The sequence below is a fragment of the Micropterus dolomieu genome, linkage group LG22 (assembly GCF_021292245.1).
Source record: "Micropterus dolomieu isolate WLL.071019.BEF.003 ecotype Adirondacks linkage group LG22, ASM2129224v1, whole genome shotgun sequence".
In the NCBI taxonomy this organism is placed as follows: domain Eukaryota; kingdom Metazoa; phylum Chordata; class Actinopteri; order Centrarchiformes; family Centrarchidae; genus Micropterus; species Micropterus dolomieu.
Window position 1 is genome coordinate 2,263,178 of NC_060171.1, and position 15,890 is coordinate 2,279,067.

The window sequence follows — 15,890 nt, forward strand, 5'->3', positions numbered from 1 at the left end:
CTCGGACCCCTGTGTCTGGATATTTTGGCTTCATTTTTGTACAGTGGGAGGAAGTGGAGACGTGTCGTCCATCTTTATGTCCAGTCTGTCCTCAAGACTCACAGCTGAACTTGTTCCTGATTGACTCCCCCCTCAAGACACTCTAAAGCCCATTGGATGCCCTCACTTCCTGTTTGTCAGTTTGGACTAATGAGCAGCAGGTACTATAGATGGCAGCTCATGAGCTCATTTGTAGCCCGAGCTACACAAATAGGACTACAGATCTATTGTGTAGGATGCGATAAATAATCGAATCAGAAACTACAATGTGTTGGCCTATATTGTGGACTCAAGGTATCACATTTTGAAAAGCAGTGTCCAGCTGAAGGTCACTAGCCAAGCGATATGTGCTGTACCATCATGGTCCACCAGCTGATGTTGATGTGGCACGCTTTAATTGTGCGACGGTGCAGAGAGAGAACGACCCCAGTAGTGTCCAAAAAGTGTTTTCGTTCTGCCGGCGACCTCCCTGCACAGTCCTCTGCTTGGAAGAACCTAGAGAGGAGGAGGGGAGGAGCGAATGGGGGATGATTTTCGGACTGTGTGCAGGAATGATCGTGTTCACGGGTAAAACAGCGAGCACTGTCAGTAGGAGACGGTAAATATAAACTGATCAGCCACAATATTAAGACCACCTGCTGGTCTCCCTTTTGCTGCCAACACAGCCCTGGCCCGTCGAGGCCTGGACTCCCCTGTGTGTTCTGATACCTTTCTATCAGAACCAGCATCAACTCTTTCAGCAGTTTGACCTACAGCAGCTCGTCTGTAGGATCGGCCTTTGCTCCCCATGTTGGTTTTGGGTTCTGTGTTTCTGTAAGCTTTATTTGATCTTGTAATGTTTAGACTTTTCTGTTTTGAAGCTAAGTTTAGTCTTTAGTTTTTTCGCACGTTTAACTTTACTTAGTATCTGTCTTGTCTCTTATCTTAGTTCTTAGTCCTGCGTTTTAGTTCTTTGCCTCAGTTCTTAGTTCCTGTCCTATCCTGGTCTGTGTCCTGGTCTGTGTACTTCTGTGCTTGTTATTATTTTGGTCTTGTCTACTGTTTCATCCTAGTCTCTTTCTGTTTCTGTCTGCTCCCTCTGATCACTGTGCCCTGTCTGTTCTCTACTTGTGTCTGTGTCTTAGTTCTTAGTCCTTTGTCTCCATGTTTGTGTAGTCCTGTTTCCTGTTTGGTCCTTTCTCTGTTCCCTGCCCTGGTTTTGTTCTGTCATGCTGTTGTTCCCTGTTTTCTGTTTTACTTTCATAACTCTGTCCCTAAAACTTCCTGTTTTATTTTGTACTGTTCAGGTCTCATGTGTCCTTGTCTAGCTTTGTTGTTCCTGTTGTATGATTACCTGATATGTTTCAGTTGTGCTTGCCTCCCTGCTCGTTTGCCTGTGTACTTAAGCCTTCAGTTCTGTTCCGTCTTTGTGACGTACTTAGTCTTCAGCCGTGCCTTGTTCCCTGTGTTCTTGGATTTTCCATTGTGGACACTAATTTGCTCTTTGTTTACCTTGTCACTTTGGATTTACTTTTGTTGGATTACCTCAGTGTTGGACTTTGCCTTGCACCTTCACGTAAGCATGTTTCAGTTTGGTTTTTGAGTTAATAAATCTTTTGAACTGCACCTTTGCGTATAGTCCACACCTTAGACTCATTCCCATGACCCGGTCGCCGGTTCATAGTTTCTCCTTCCTAGGACCAGTTCTGATGCCAGTTTGGAGACGTTCAAATCCTCTCACTGCCCACATCAACTCTGACGACACAATGTTCACCTGCTACCTGATAGACACACCCACTGGCAGGTGCCATGGTAACGGGATAATGAGCGTTATCAATTTCACCTGTCAGTGGTCATAATGTTATGGCTGATCAGTGGTGATAAAATGTTTTTCTGATCTGTACCTTCCCCCTCCCAGGTTTTAAAGCAGAGAAACAAAATCTGGGGCGAGTTCAGTCTCAAAACGTTTTGCACCGGTTTGCAACACTTTCAGATTGAACAACATGTTTCCTGGCAACGTTGCGCAACGTTCTGCAACGGGCTTCGAGGTATGTTTGCTTCCGTTTGGTGGGCGTGTCTCAGGTGTTACCCAATCAACTGCAACAACGGCGATTAAAAAGGCAGGAAAATGCAGTGCGCTTGCGTACACAGCAGGTCAGGGGACCACCGTTTCCGCTGAAAACGTTTTGCTTCGTTTTGTCTGCGCTGAACTGGCCCCTGGTGTTCCTGGTAATTCACAGGTCAGCTCAGAGAAAACATTAGAGCAGTGCATGTTTTGATAAGCAGGTCCAAGCTTAAAGACAAGACACTGACCTGAAGTCAGACTCCACTGTAACAACTAAGCTGCATTCAGTCACCAAAACTCATTAAAGATCATTATTTCTACACATCAGAGGCCAAATGAAACCTGAAAAATGCAGAACACGTTTTCACTGTGTTTTTATTCATAAGAGAAGTAATGAATCAACTAAACCTGCACAGGTTTCCGCAGGTCGCTCACATATTCATTTATCTGGCGAATGAGAATAAACCCTCATGTTTACAGAACGCGTCCTGGTGGAGAGTAGCGGGAAAGAGGACACGATAAAAGCTGTAGTGTCAGTGTCGGACTTTAGTAGTTTTTCAGATTTGTTCTTCACTGTGAACTGCAGAGAAAGTGAAGTAGTTTAAACGTGAAGCGAATGTTTGGACAAAAGGCCTCAGACGGCAGCTGGATGCAGATACAGTCGCGTCTCTGTGTGCAGCAGCCGACAGCCCCGTCTGTCACACCCTGGAACTGATGCATGACAATGCAAACACAGCCGAGCAAAGCGCTGCAGAGAAAAGACCACTTTTTCTGTGTCATCATACTCTGCGGCGCTCGGCTGCTGGACACGACCCTGAGCTTTGGCACAGTGTGTCGTTTAAAATAGTTTGATTGGGTCACCTACTGCAACAGGTAACCGCTTTGCAAAGAACAAGGTGATTTTCAGATGGCTGCACGAGATAAAAGCAAACAAATGTACAAGAAAAGACATAAAACATACATAAAGTACCCCAGTAACAGCCAAATGTTTAGTGTTTCTTAAGAAAAGCTTTTTGTGAACCAGATTTCGGGCCTTGGCGATTCCATCAGCGCCACAACAAATGCCAATCCAACGCCAGAGCCTCCCACACCAGAGAGAGGACAGAGCGGCACTCAGAGCTGGAAGAACTACAGTAAAAGTAGTAATACCACAGTACAGTACTATACGATCACGAATAAGAGGAAATAAATATCGTACAAGGTTTGACCGGTGTGAGAGATGAAAATCAAAAAAGCAAAACAATGGAGTGTGAAAAGTCTGATTATTCATAACTTACTACGGGTGAACAAATATGTTCACCAGATAAATTGACCTTTTTATTTTCTATTTGACTCTTGTAAAAGTCTTTTTTCTACTTCCCTATGTTGCTTTTATGTAACGCACTTTGAATTGCCCTGTGGCTGAAGTGTGCTGTTCACATAAACCTGCCCTGCATTGAACATTTTACTTAAGAAAGAATACCAAAAGCAAAAGTACTCATAATGCAGAACGACCCATTTCAGAATAATACATCGCCTATTATATAACTGGATCATAATTATAACGTGTTCTTCACTTTAATGTTGCAGCTCTTAAAGGTGGAGCTCTACACTTTATAGGCATCCCGCTGAGTAGCTTAATCAAATAATTTTAAAAATGAATCTGAAACTGCAGACTTTTTTTGTGTCTTGAAGACGGCTGTGCTTAGTTTAAACTAAAATAAACAGCTACAGTTGCAAATTAATTTGTATTTAATCAAATAATTTTTAGGAAAAAGACATTTTTCCCAGCTACTGGGGTAAGATGCATAAAATACTAACCTAGCATTCCACTACTTTAGCCAAAAACTATAAAAATCCTCCTCTTTGAACAATCGCTTGTCTTAAGGCTCCCCTTTATACATACACATACATAGACCTGTAAACCTTTAACACAATGGGATTTTATCTACACCTTATTTGACTTGACTCAACTTATGTCAGAATAGCTTTGATCAAATAACTTGAAACAGAGACAGAGTTGTCATTTACTCTGTGGGCCCTGGGGACACGTCCCCCCACTTTCCTAAAGCATCATTTGTTAAACGTTCTGAAATGCAGCTTGCAGTTAAAAAAATAAAACAAATGAAAATTCCTTTAGAAAGCTTTATTTGCACAATAAAAAAAACATGTACTGCTTTTAAAATATAGAAGCAACAAATGTGCATTGTCCAAAAAAATATTCATGCCTTAAATATTCAAGAAACTCGAAATACGATTTCTGACACCCCTAAAATGGGCCGTACCATTTCCTAACGTTGACGTTAGCGTCTTGTCTGCCCGGTGCATCATGGTACGGCCCATTTTAGGGGTGTCAGAAATCGTATTTCGAGTTTCTTGAATATTTAAGGCATGAATATACTGTTTCCTCTGTGGAGTTTTACCTGCACAGGTAAATGTTAAAATGCACGTGTGTTATTTCATCAGTTTTATTTATGTAGCGCCAATTCCTAACAAAAGGCATCTTATTGTGATTCTCATATAGAGCAGGTCTAGACAGTCTCTGTTTAATATTATTTACAGGGGCCCTAAAAATTCCCAACTCTCCAACAGTGTCTGCCTGCTGCTTTACTGAACGCAGATTACACTTCATTTACAGTCAGCATGAGCAAGAGGAAAGGAATTTCTTGCTGAATAAAGTTGAAACTTAAAATGATAAGAATTAGGAATTAGAGAGGATGATGCAGACTGTGATAGTGTCTTTGGACCTGGTTCAGCATTGTGTGGGTCTGATTTTCTGCCACTTTTGCTGTAGAATAGTGACCCCTGACTACAAAGGTTGTTGTGTGGTATGGGGCCCCCGTGAACTGGTGTAATGAACGTGATTTATCATCATCTGCACACATCAGTTAAATAGGCAGGGAAATTGTAAGGTTTGTAAGATTTTAGTCCCGCTGCTGCGCTGTACTGGGTTTCTTCTAAAGTAAGGTCATTCTTTGGCCCATTATTTAAGATTTGAAGGTCGGGGCTTTTATTTTGAAGGTGTATAGTCGGAAGAGAAACTGTACTTAAGGTAGACTGTAAATAAAATAAAAAAATAAAAAAGGTTTGTCTGCTGTAAGGACAGTTATGTGAATGTTTGTTTAGCACCCAGCTGATCAGGGCACAAGGTGTGTAATAGTTTCCTTTCATCTGGTGTTTAACGTTTAGTCACATTGTGGTTCCTTTTCATAATGTTGTACAGTTTCATGCTGTTAGTGTGTTTAAGCCATAGACTGGATATAAAAAGGTTGAAGCTAGCAAGACTGCTTCATTATCGGTCTTAAAGGGCAGTTATCCCGGAAGAGTTTGCTTGGTATGAAGAAATGCAAGAGTTTGTGTGTTTTGTAGTAACTGCAACATGAGGTTAAATTACCTTTTAAAGCTGCAAATGTGACATAAAAATACTATTAATAGTGTTAATTTTGTCAGCCATTTAAAATTTAGTCTCAGTCCTGTTTCAAATGTCTGATTTTGTCATATTTATCCTGCTCTATACAGTTTTTTTTATCAGGTTTTAGTTGACTAAAAGTCTGGGTATTTTTATACGATGATAGTAAAAAGAAAAGTATTTTAGTCTAGTTTTAGTCATTAACTGTCATTTTATTATTTTCTAACTCATTAGTATAATTTTGATTAGCATTTTGGTCAATCTGCTCAAACGGAAATAGAGATATTTTTTTTTATCATTTTAGTCTTTATTTCACTCATCTCTCACATAGATAAAATGTTTTGTAAAATTTGAGCGTTAGATTTGTTCTCATTTTTATTGCAAAGGAGACATTAACTGATCTCAGTTCTGGTGATCAGCCTCGATGTGCCGCTTCAAGTTCATGGTGTTTTTTTCCAGAAATCTTATAACCACGTTGCTTCCCGTCCGATCTAATCAGGCACTCACAGACTTTAAAGACCCTTCCGCATTTCTGCAGACTTTGGCTGAGGGAATTTCCCACAGTTCATAGTGGCATGAAGTGAAACACGGGGGTTACCAGGGGAAGCCCTGGAGCGAGAGAAGCATCACTGCAGATCTGCCTGATAAGAGAAGAAGAAAACAATAAACAATCAAGCGTCGACACCTGAGCTGATGTTAAAATTGTTGAAAGTTTTCTGAACTTAAGATGCTGCGTAGAACACATGAAGTCAGAGGAAAAGCAATCATCTTATCACACACTTAGTTTATTAGTTTTTGCTTAATGATGCTGTTTTGAGCAACAATAGTTTATTGATTATTGACAAATATATATTGACATTTCCCTCTCCTCCACTCTGTGGGGCGAGAGCCTGCAGGACTTAAAAATCATACATAAAACAAAAGGTGTGCAACGTGTTTCAGCTTCGTCGGGGTCACGTGATAAAAGGCTGTCATGTTCCTGTTCGCAGCATTTTGAGCCCTCGCAGCCTCTTAAAGTAAAGAAAAGGTCTGTGAGGGTTCAGGGCTCAGGGGGGACACTTGGATTGGGACTTTGAAATGGGACCAAATATCAAAACGCCTCTTTCTCCCGAGCATGTTCATCATCACCACAGTGACGTTTTCCTCGCGCACCAAGAGTTCAATCTCAGAACGTTTTGCGGTCGTTGACGTTTTCTGATTGAACGACATGTTTCCTGGCAACGTTCTGCAGCGGGCTTCGAGGTGCGTTTTCTCCCGTGTGGTGGGCGTGTCTCAGGTGTTACCCAATCAGCGGCCACAAGTTCGTAAACACAACGGCGTGAAGAAGGCAGGGCAACGCAGCGCGCATGCGTTCACAGCAGGGTGTTCAGGGGAACCAGCGTTTCCGTTTGGAAAAAACGTTCGTCGCCCAGCAGAAGAAAAAAAAAACACAGCTGACTGAAAAGACTGTTCAAGTAAAAATTTTTAGAGGGAGGGAGAAAATTTTGTCTCCTCCTTACACTGACAAAGAGAGAGAGATTTTATTAACGTTTTTGTTTTATGGATCACGTTTTAGTCTCGTCATTTGTTAAAATAGTCGCATCGGTGTTTAAGGACATTGTCTTCGTCTCCTTTTAGTCAGGGGGGGGGGGGAAAGGTCATTGACGAATATGTTTTGTTTAGTTTCGTCTGACGAAAGTAACACTAGTTATTTCATTCTTAAATGAATAAACTTACACAGAGCGCTCTTATTAGAGGTTGTAATTAGGTATGTGAACAAAATTTTCAACATGGTTAAATGCTTAAACAAATTGTACAGATAGAAAGAGCTTGAAATATCCTTTAAAATGATACCAAGACCATGTTTATAGGTTCAATAATTGCACAACACTTTCCAGTGAAGTCAAAGCCAAAGGTGTGACCCTGCGGCACGGCTAAAGCACACTCCGCTGGCTGCTTCTTACGTTGTTAGCCAATGGAAGCAGATTTTGCGGGCAAAAAAACTCCCAAGGTCGTCGTTCAGATTCATTGAAAATTCGATCACTTGTAGTTTAGCAACTAAACTAAATGTCTGTTACAGTTTAAAGAATGTTTTTACTCACTTTCAGCTAAAAACGAGACAATTTTGTGACCGACAAACTGTGACTTGCTCAAAATGCCAGTATTTCAACGGGAAAGACGGAGACTTGAAACGAGGAGGTATCTATGGTTTTTCTGGTGGTGTGATCAATCAGAACCCGGAAGTTCCACAAAAAACAAGCCAACAGGAGCAATTATTTTCATAACACTGCAAGTTGTCAGGGAAAATCCCGAGTTACGTCTGTTGGAACCAAGACGGCAGCCGCGATGGTGGAGATAGAGAAATTTCATGTTTGAAATATAACAGGAGAGTAATGCTTTTATTTTCTTTCTTAGCTCTTACAGAGTGTTTAAGGTGTATTCAGGTTTTATGGAGCACATTGTGAACCCTCTGTGAAAGCGTAGACCATCATTCAGCCGGGGACCTCTGACCTTTAATCCAGCCTGAGAGCTTTGTGGTCTTTGCTTGGTCGTTTTTGCTTTGTTGTGTTCTGAATCACCAGTAGCGTGTTGTCTAAGTTTTATGTTATTTAAAATGTGCTGTGTAAATAAATGGGATTGGATCTCCTGCTGCTCAGATCTGATATTCAGGGTGTAGCTGCAGAATTTCGGGAGTTCGAGTTTCTGTTGGCTCACTGTTGATGGAATAAAAGCTAATCCCTGAGAAGTGACCATACACACAGCAGAGATGTGACTATAGAGGAATGAAAAGACCTTTTAAATAGAAGAAAAGCAGTATACACCAACAGTGTACTACTACACACACTCAGTGAGTCAGCAGCCAAGTGATTGTTGGAGGAGGAGGAGGATGTTTGGCCAGACAGGGAGTCTTTGTGGTCCGCTGGACAAAGAGCCGTTCTCTGCGGTCTGCGTCGGGTCACAGTGGAACAGATCGGACTCAGAACCCAGCCGGACGCTCTGCTGCTCCGACCCGACTCCTTCCCCTGCCTGCTTTCACTCCAGCTTTCCTTCTCGTTTGCAGGGAGACGACATGAAGCGCCGCCTCGGATTATTCCTGCTGGTTTGTTTTGGGATGCTTCACGTGGGTGAGTGGACCGGGACGGATCACATACTGACACCTCTGAACCTCGTGTTCCTAAAAATAACTTTACATTTACATTCATTTACCCCTAATCTGTTCTCACTCCTTATTCAGCATTTATAATCCTATATATATAGTTATACTGCAGAGAACAAAGCAGCTGAGTGACGTCTGACAAACTGGACCTGCTCTGAAAACTACAGCAGAACCCAAAGAATATTTCTGTTTCAATCATTAATGAAGCTTCTGTCTAAAAAGTTACTGCTGAGAGAACAGACAGCAGATTAGACTGGACTCTGCAGGAATTATGGATCATACAGGACTTTGCTTTAATATCAGCATTAAACATCCTGCTCTCTAAATGTTAATTAACTCGAATCAGTTAACTTTTTATCTACCATTTCTTTACCAGAAGCTTCAGACCCCTCGGTTTGTTCCAGAGAGCTGCAGCAGTGTAAACGCATGTACAGGAACAAACGACCCTCTTGTTGCACGAAGACTAGAATAGTTCAGGAACCAGGAGCTGTTTTCATTTTACAGTAATTTATCTTTCCACTGTGAAAAAACTGAGATTTGCTAAATGTGCTGGGTGTAAATTCGTGCAGGGAGGTAGTCTAGAAATCACAATGAGACGTGGAGAACGGCTGCAGCAGAAGGAGAGAGCAAAATCCAAGTGATGTTGGAGAAAGGTCTGAAGGTTTTAGAGGTCCATTAATCCAGCAGGGTTGCTTTCCTGGTCAGTGCTTTTAGTGCCTCCATAAGAGCTGATTATCTAAACCACAACCTGGCAGTCTAAGGAAGCTCAAACTCTCCACACAGAGGAAGAAGAGGACTCTGTAAAGTATCTCCAGCCTCCCATCTTACCGGCCACTCTGACTGGACGCTGCAGCCTGTTCTTGTCACCTGTTGTAGGTCACCCCAAACCAGCTGAGCTTCTGGAGGAGGCGCCGTTGTTCTTTCACACACTGCCACTGTGTTGGCGTTTTAAATCAGCTTATCATCAGGTTTATTACAGCTATGAATCAGCCCGACACTTAAAGCTGCAGTATGAACTTTCTTAAAAATAACTTCTGCTGACACTTTCCCTACGGCGAACACGAGACAGGTGATCAGGTTCCTCTGGCTCCTCCTACTGCTTCTGATGCCATTTGCACGAATCAAAACAACCAATCAGAGCCAGGAGCAGCCTTTTATTGCTGGACAACTGCTGAGTGTTCACATACAAAGCGATAACGCAAATGAACACAACCTGCGATTACTCCAGCTGCATGAACCCAAAGTAAACATTTTACTGTGATTAAATAGCAATAAATGGATCAAACTGATGCCGAAATAACAACAATCTGATGCAGATTTGGTAAATATATGAATTCATGCTTTGTCAGGTCTGTCAGCACAACAACTTCTAAAATGTTAGTTTTCTGAATGGATCGATCAGGGCTATGCTAAGTACAACGACAGCTGGAATAAAGACACATATTTTCTGGGCTCAGCAGGTAGTTCAGCTTCCTCTTTTCTCCAGTTTTATCTGGTTTTATATAAATATGTAGTAGTAGTCCAGCAGAGCTCTTTGTGCCGACCGACGCTGACAACAACACTGGAAGCTACTGAGAAGCTCCAGTGAAGAGAAATCAACGTTGTAATCCTAAAAACTAAAGTAAAAAGCTAATCTAATAAAAGCAGTTAACTCCGAGCTCCTCCTGAAGGGTAAACGGCGTAGCTGTCAGAGCAGAATCCAGACAGACTGCGGGGGTTTATTTGTCCGAAAGCTGCAGCGCTGCTCCCGCCTCTTTCTTCCTGTGGTTTAGCAGCTCTCCGTCGACCAGCGGCGTTTCACTCCCACGCTCTGCCCGGTCCTCTCCAAACAACGCTCTGAAGCCGTCGGCGACGTCCGGCCAACTACAGCGTACAGAACAGAACCAACCTGCGTTTCCTGCAAAACGTGGTTAACATTGTGAAATGGTCACAGTTTGGTTAGGTTCAGGAAAACCTCATGGTTTGGGTTAAAGTAAGTAAACGATGTCAGTCACGTGATAGAGTTCAGTAATGTTTAAGTTAAAACTCTAAATAATTCAGCATTTACTTGGTTTCGCACGGGACTCGAACGCTGTTCTCCAGAGCGAAAGTCCCGGGTTTGACCCTGCCTCCTTATGCGGACATGCCGAACACGTCCCGTCTCCGCACAGAGCTTCCTGCTCAGTATGTTTGATGCCATGGCCTTCAAATCGATGAGAAGCAAAGAGGTGTGATGACAAACAATGGGGAATAACTTCTGAGCCGGGGGGCCGGGTTGTACTAGCCTCTCATCCAGCTGCCTCTGAAACCGCGACGCTCTGCCCTGCGCCGCCAAGAGTCGGAGACGCGTCTTTGAGAAGACGGGTCGCTGCGAGAGGGACCGGGGTTCTGGTGAGGTTCTCGCCATGGAGAGCGAGCCCTTCGCAGGATGGGGTCTCCAGGCCAAACAGCTCCTGTCTCTGGGTTTGGTGGTCGAGCCGCGGAGGCAGACATGGAAGGTTTTGCATCGTTAGTTCGGTTGTTGCCGACTGCAGCTTTAAGTCTGAACGGGCGTGTAGGGCCGCTGAGCAGAATCACTCCCCTCGCTATGACCGAGCCATCAGTCAGCTACAGGAGCTCCTGCAGTTGTTGGTGGACCAAATGTATAAAAACCAGCGACACAGGGATCTGTCCTGCAGAGAAACAGGACAAGTTAAGACCATGTGGGGGGAGCTGTGTTCAAAGCCGTGCAGAAATCTACAGACAGTAAGCGTGAATGTGTACCTGAACAGCATCATCCACACCTCTTTGGTTCCTGCATGCAAACTGCAGAGGCTCCAGTGAATCCTCCACAGACGCAACAAACTCCCTCGGCATCAGATTTTCCATTTCGTTCAGCCACGGGTCCACGGTCCCCAGCCGGTTCTGTTTCCACAGAACAGGAACCTCCTGCTGAGGAACATTTAAATGTGAGATGGAAAACAAAACCTAAATGATCTGCACAGTGTTTCAACAGGTGACTCGAGGTCACAGTTTGTCACAGTTCTGGGATGTTGGTGTTTCCTGTTTCCTGTTTTATTTTGGTAAACATCCTGTCTGTGTGCTCCGTGACTGTCTGATCAGCCTCACCTGTGTGATCAGTCTGTGCTGGTTCATGCAGAGTTCAGTCCTGTTCCCTCTGCTCCCCTGAGCTCAGTTTTCCCAAAGTGAAGAGAAACGTTATTATCAGCTCCACATGTTTCCCTCTGAAATGTTGTCTTTATATTATGGGATGTTTTCAAAGCAGCATTGTCTGCGTGAGCAGGCATATTTTAAATTATTAATATATTATTCAAAAGGAAAAGTGGCCTCAGCTGACTCCTCTCCCTTTAACAGCTGTTACAGCAACACACTAATGTATTTTTTATTATAATGTACAAACAGATAATGCATTTCAAGCCAGTAAAACACAGCTGTAATATATATTACTGTAGAAATGTGTTTGATTTCCTTCCACTGCTGCAGAATAACTTGAAGTTGTTAACTCATTATTGGTCCCTGAAAACTGTTTATCTCAGTTTTGCTGACCTAAACTTTGTGTTTATCTTCTCTGGCTATATTATTTATTTATATATATATATAAACACCATGTTACACTATATTTTATAGATATTCTATATAATATTAATGAAGGCAGACAGAGCAGCTGGTCATCAGTTGATCCTACAGTGAAATAATGAACAAAACTCCTTCATTTATTTGTTCATTTTAGATCTGAAAATGTCTGTTTTTAACTTATTTTTCTACCATTTAAGGTTTTTCACAGGACTTGAACAACTTAGATTTACAGAAGAACTACAAACATGGAGGCTGTTCTAAAACCTTTGGACCAGTGTAGTGTAGCTACCTTTATGCTAAGCTAGCTACTTTAGCAGGAGTTTAGCAGTTTCTGTTCCTTTTATCTAATTATTTAACATGAACGTAATTCTTGTGGCGATGGTTCGATGCGGCTCCGGAGCTCCCGGCTCACCTGGAACAGGTGTCGGTGACGCTCGACTCGATCTGTGCGAACGCTGGTCGAGCTGAGTAAAGTAAAGTCTCTTCTTCCTCTGCAGGTTCTGGACTTCGCTGCTACAAGTGCTCTGATTACACGGGCCGCTGTGAGAACGTGCAGGAGTGCACGGACGAGGACTCGTGCATCTCTCTGAGTGAGAGAGGTCAGTGACCAACGGCGTTATTGTTTTTTCTAAGTTTTAGTTATAATACTACAGTAACAATACTACATTGTTGTTCAGTCCGTCTGGCAGAAAGTGCTGTTATGATTCTGAAGGAAAGTTTTCCCTCTGGTGTCCCCCTGCTTCTCTACATCAACTCTCTGTGGATTAGATAGCTTGTTGCTAACGCTACGGTAACCGCCTGCAGGGAAAATGATGCTCGATGATGACAATAATCAGAAGTTTGTGCTGTAACTTAACATTTACTTTTACTGAGTGCCGTAAACTCTCTCGTGGTTTGAGGATTTTAACCCTTTAAATGCATGACGTCCACCACAGTGGACAGATATTTGGAAGCCATTTTGAGCTATTTAAGTTATAGTACCATGTCCCACCCACCACGTGGCGGGCCCCCAAAATCGTCGTCTACTGTAAGATCCTTTTATTCTCAGAAAACTAGACATTTTCCAACAAAATAAGATGTTGGAAATACTTTTAGCCAGATTGGAATTATATATTTCTTGTAAATCTTTTCACACAAAAAAGAGGCAGAAACAAATCTGAGGCAGAACATTCAGAACTATTCTGATAAAATCTTTGTCAACAAATATCCAGGAGGAAAATTAAGTAAAAGCTTTTTTCACTCCTTTTTCCTACAACAAAATAAACACCTTAAGAAAATAAGTCCTAATTCCTGAATGATTCCAGTGAAAAAAATCAAACGTTTATTGAACATTTGTTGTTATTAAAAAAAAAATTGTATCCTGATAATTATTGTTAGTGTTTTATTGTCCAGTCATTTTTAGATTCTACCTTATTTTATATGTTTTATTTAAAATTATGATATAAATTGCGGTTGAATAACTTTATGTGTATTTATACCACTAGCTTTTAGTAAAGCTTTTAGTTTTTTACCAACATTGAGTTTCACTGAATCACCTTTGATGCCTGGGGACACATTTCTAAATTAAATATATTGGGGAACAAAAGTTTAGAGGCATAATTTTTTACTTCTTTAAAAGTAAAAACAAAAAAGCATTTCTGTTTATCGCAGTATTTTCTCGGTGGTTTGTCCTCATTGTGTGTTGTTTTGTCTGCAGGTGGGAAGACCATCCGTCAGTGCATCAGGTACACCTACTGCGATAACTCCCGCCTCTCCCAGATGTTCCCGGCGATCTCCGGCTTCACCTACCGCTGCTGCAGCAGCAACCTGTGCAACTCCGGCAACGCCGTTACCACAGCGACGCCCGTCCTGGCCCTGGCGGGTTCCCTGCTGAGTGTTTGGTGGTGTTGGTTCTGAGCAGCTGCCCGTTACAGTAGTTAGTAAGTTAACATGAACTAATCTGTTTGTGTTAGTCGCCTCTCAGGTCGATAAGAGTGACTTTTTCAGCGCATTTGCTAATTTTCAATGTCATACTTTATACAACAATTAACAATAAATATAAGAAGAAAAAAAAACATAGTTGTTGTGTTGTATTTTTTTTATCAGACTCAGGTTCTGAGGCGCCCCGGCGTCTCACCTGGTGGAGCCTCACCTGTCCAGCCTCTGTCTGCAGCTGCCACTGTCCAACACAGGCTGAAAATAAATTCACGTTCTGGTGTCTTCCTGGAAACAACTCAGATCTATTTAACGATGATTTAAACCTCAACAAAACTTCCCATCAAGGGAAACTACCGCCTGACTACAAGGTCATTACATCATCATCGCTCGGATTTCTATAAATCAGACTCTCTGATCAATCAGCATTTTAATCAGAGTAGCTTTCAAATTATTATCATGACATCATTTCATGTTTTTATATTAAAACCTGGTTATAGCATCCTGCTGCCATTGTGGAAGCTAATGTTGGTCTATGACAATTTTGATAATGTAACTGAAGAAATCGCACTTTGGTTCAGCACACTTAGTGACACACACACATTTAGTGTTTAGGGCCAGTTACATGTTTCAGTGAACTACGCACACCCAGAGCACACATACTGACTTTGTGGATATTGATTGATAATCTAACCCAAATCCCAAACCAGTGAGTCAAACCAAAAACTCAAGGTTGACCTGATGAAATGCAGCACTTGGTGCAGTCTGGCCAAACGTGAGAGGGATTGATTGCTGGTTTCAGGATTTACTGGACAACTGATGGAGATTATCCTAATATGGTAACAGAGACCCGGTTTGAGGTGATGGCTTTGCCTATAATGTTCTGATCTTGAAGCTGCGTCAGTTCTTTCTGCAGTATGGAAGCCCCAAGCGGCCATACTTTCATACATGTCAGTTAACGGTACACAAAAATCTCAGTTCGGTATGTACCTCGGTACAGGAAGGGGAAAAAATTAAATTGCTGCTGGTTTATTATGAACTTTTGTAAACATCTGTCAATTTAAGGCTCCATCCACTCCAGCGTTTTAGCCACATACAACTAATCTCCGTCTGTATTAAAACAACTGAAAACACACATCATGTGACCGTTCACGTACACTGGGCATGTGCATGCTGGTGTAAACAGGAAGCATTGTCTACTCTGCAGCTGCAGAAGATTCGGCTAAAGAAGAAAGTTCTACTAGAGACGAACGAAGTACAGCGATGGTGAAGATGGAGGGTTTTGGGCGAAAGTCTTTTTTATTCTCTTCAACAAATTAGCTATGAAGAGACCGTTTCACAGGCTCAGTAGGATGTGTGCCTACTGGCTATTGATCCACATAGCTGATCTGAAGCTGCTGCTGTGTCTTTGTGTCTTATTGTGTGGTCGTTTTGTGTCTCTGTGGTCATTTTGTCTCTTTGTGGTCATTTTGTGTCACTTTGTGGTCATTTTGTGTCACTTTGTGTCTCTTTGTGGTTGTTTTATGTCTCTTTGGTCATTTTGTGTCTCTTTGTGGTTGTTTTGTGTCTCTGTGGTCATTTTGTCTCTTTGTGGTCATTTTGTGTCACTTTGTGTCTCTTTGTGGTTGTTTTATGTCTCTTTGGTCATTTTGTGTCTCTTTGTGGTTGTTTTGTGTCTCTGTGGTCATTTTGTCTCTTTGTGGTCATTTTGTGTCACTTTGTGGTCATTTTGTGTCACTTTGTGTCTCTTTGTGGTTGTTTTATGTCTCTTTGGTCATTTTGTGTCTCTTTGTGGTTGTTTTGTGTCTCTGTGG

At 42.1% G+C, this 15,890-nt stretch overlaps 1 protein-coding gene across 7 annotated transcripts; it reads left to right on the forward strand.

The window, feature by feature from the left end:
- The first annotated feature begins 1,443 nt into the window (after positions 1 to 1,443).
- LOC123962219 (CD59 glycoprotein-like) lies at positions 1,444 to 14,374 on the forward strand. 7 transcript variants are annotated; one of them, XM_046038247.1, is made up of 4 exons: positions 1,444 to 1,594; positions 8,512 to 8,575; positions 12,660 to 12,761; positions 13,859 to 14,208. In XM_046038247.1, the coding sequence occupies exons 2-4, from the start codon at positions 8,521 to 8,523 to the stop codon at positions 14,056 to 14,058; spliced, it is 357 nt and encodes a 118-aa protein (XP_045894203.1). In that variant the 5' UTR covers positions 1,444 to 1,594; positions 8,512 to 8,520; the 3' UTR covers positions 14,059 to 14,208. The 7 variants fall into 7 exon arrangements, with proteins under 7 accessions (XP_045894203.1, XP_045894201.1, XP_045894202.1 ...); XM_046038245.1 differs by lacking the exon at positions 1,444 to 1,594 and adding an exon at positions 2,007 to 2,066; XM_046038246.1 differs by lacking the exon at positions 1,444 to 1,594 and adding an exon at positions 5,134 to 5,211.
- The last annotated feature ends 1,516 nt before the right edge of the window (positions 14,375 to 15,890 follow it).

What these genes read in the sequence shown, in the direction of transcription:
- LOC123962219 (XM_046038242.1), top strand. Translation starts at nt 8,338, where the DNA reads ATGTTTGGCCAGACAGGGAGTCTTTGTGGTCCGCTGGACAAAGAGCCG. An exon ending in TTTTGGGATGCTTCACGTGG is followed by an intron (nt 8,576 to 12,659) that starts GTGAGTGGACCG and finishes CTTCCTCTGCAG; the next exon opens with GTTCTGGACTTCGCTGCTAC. An exon ending in CATCTCTCTGAGTGAGAGAG is followed by an intron (nt 12,762 to 13,858) that starts GTCAGTGACCAA and finishes TTTTGTCTGCAG; the next exon opens with GTGGGAAGACCATCCGTCAG.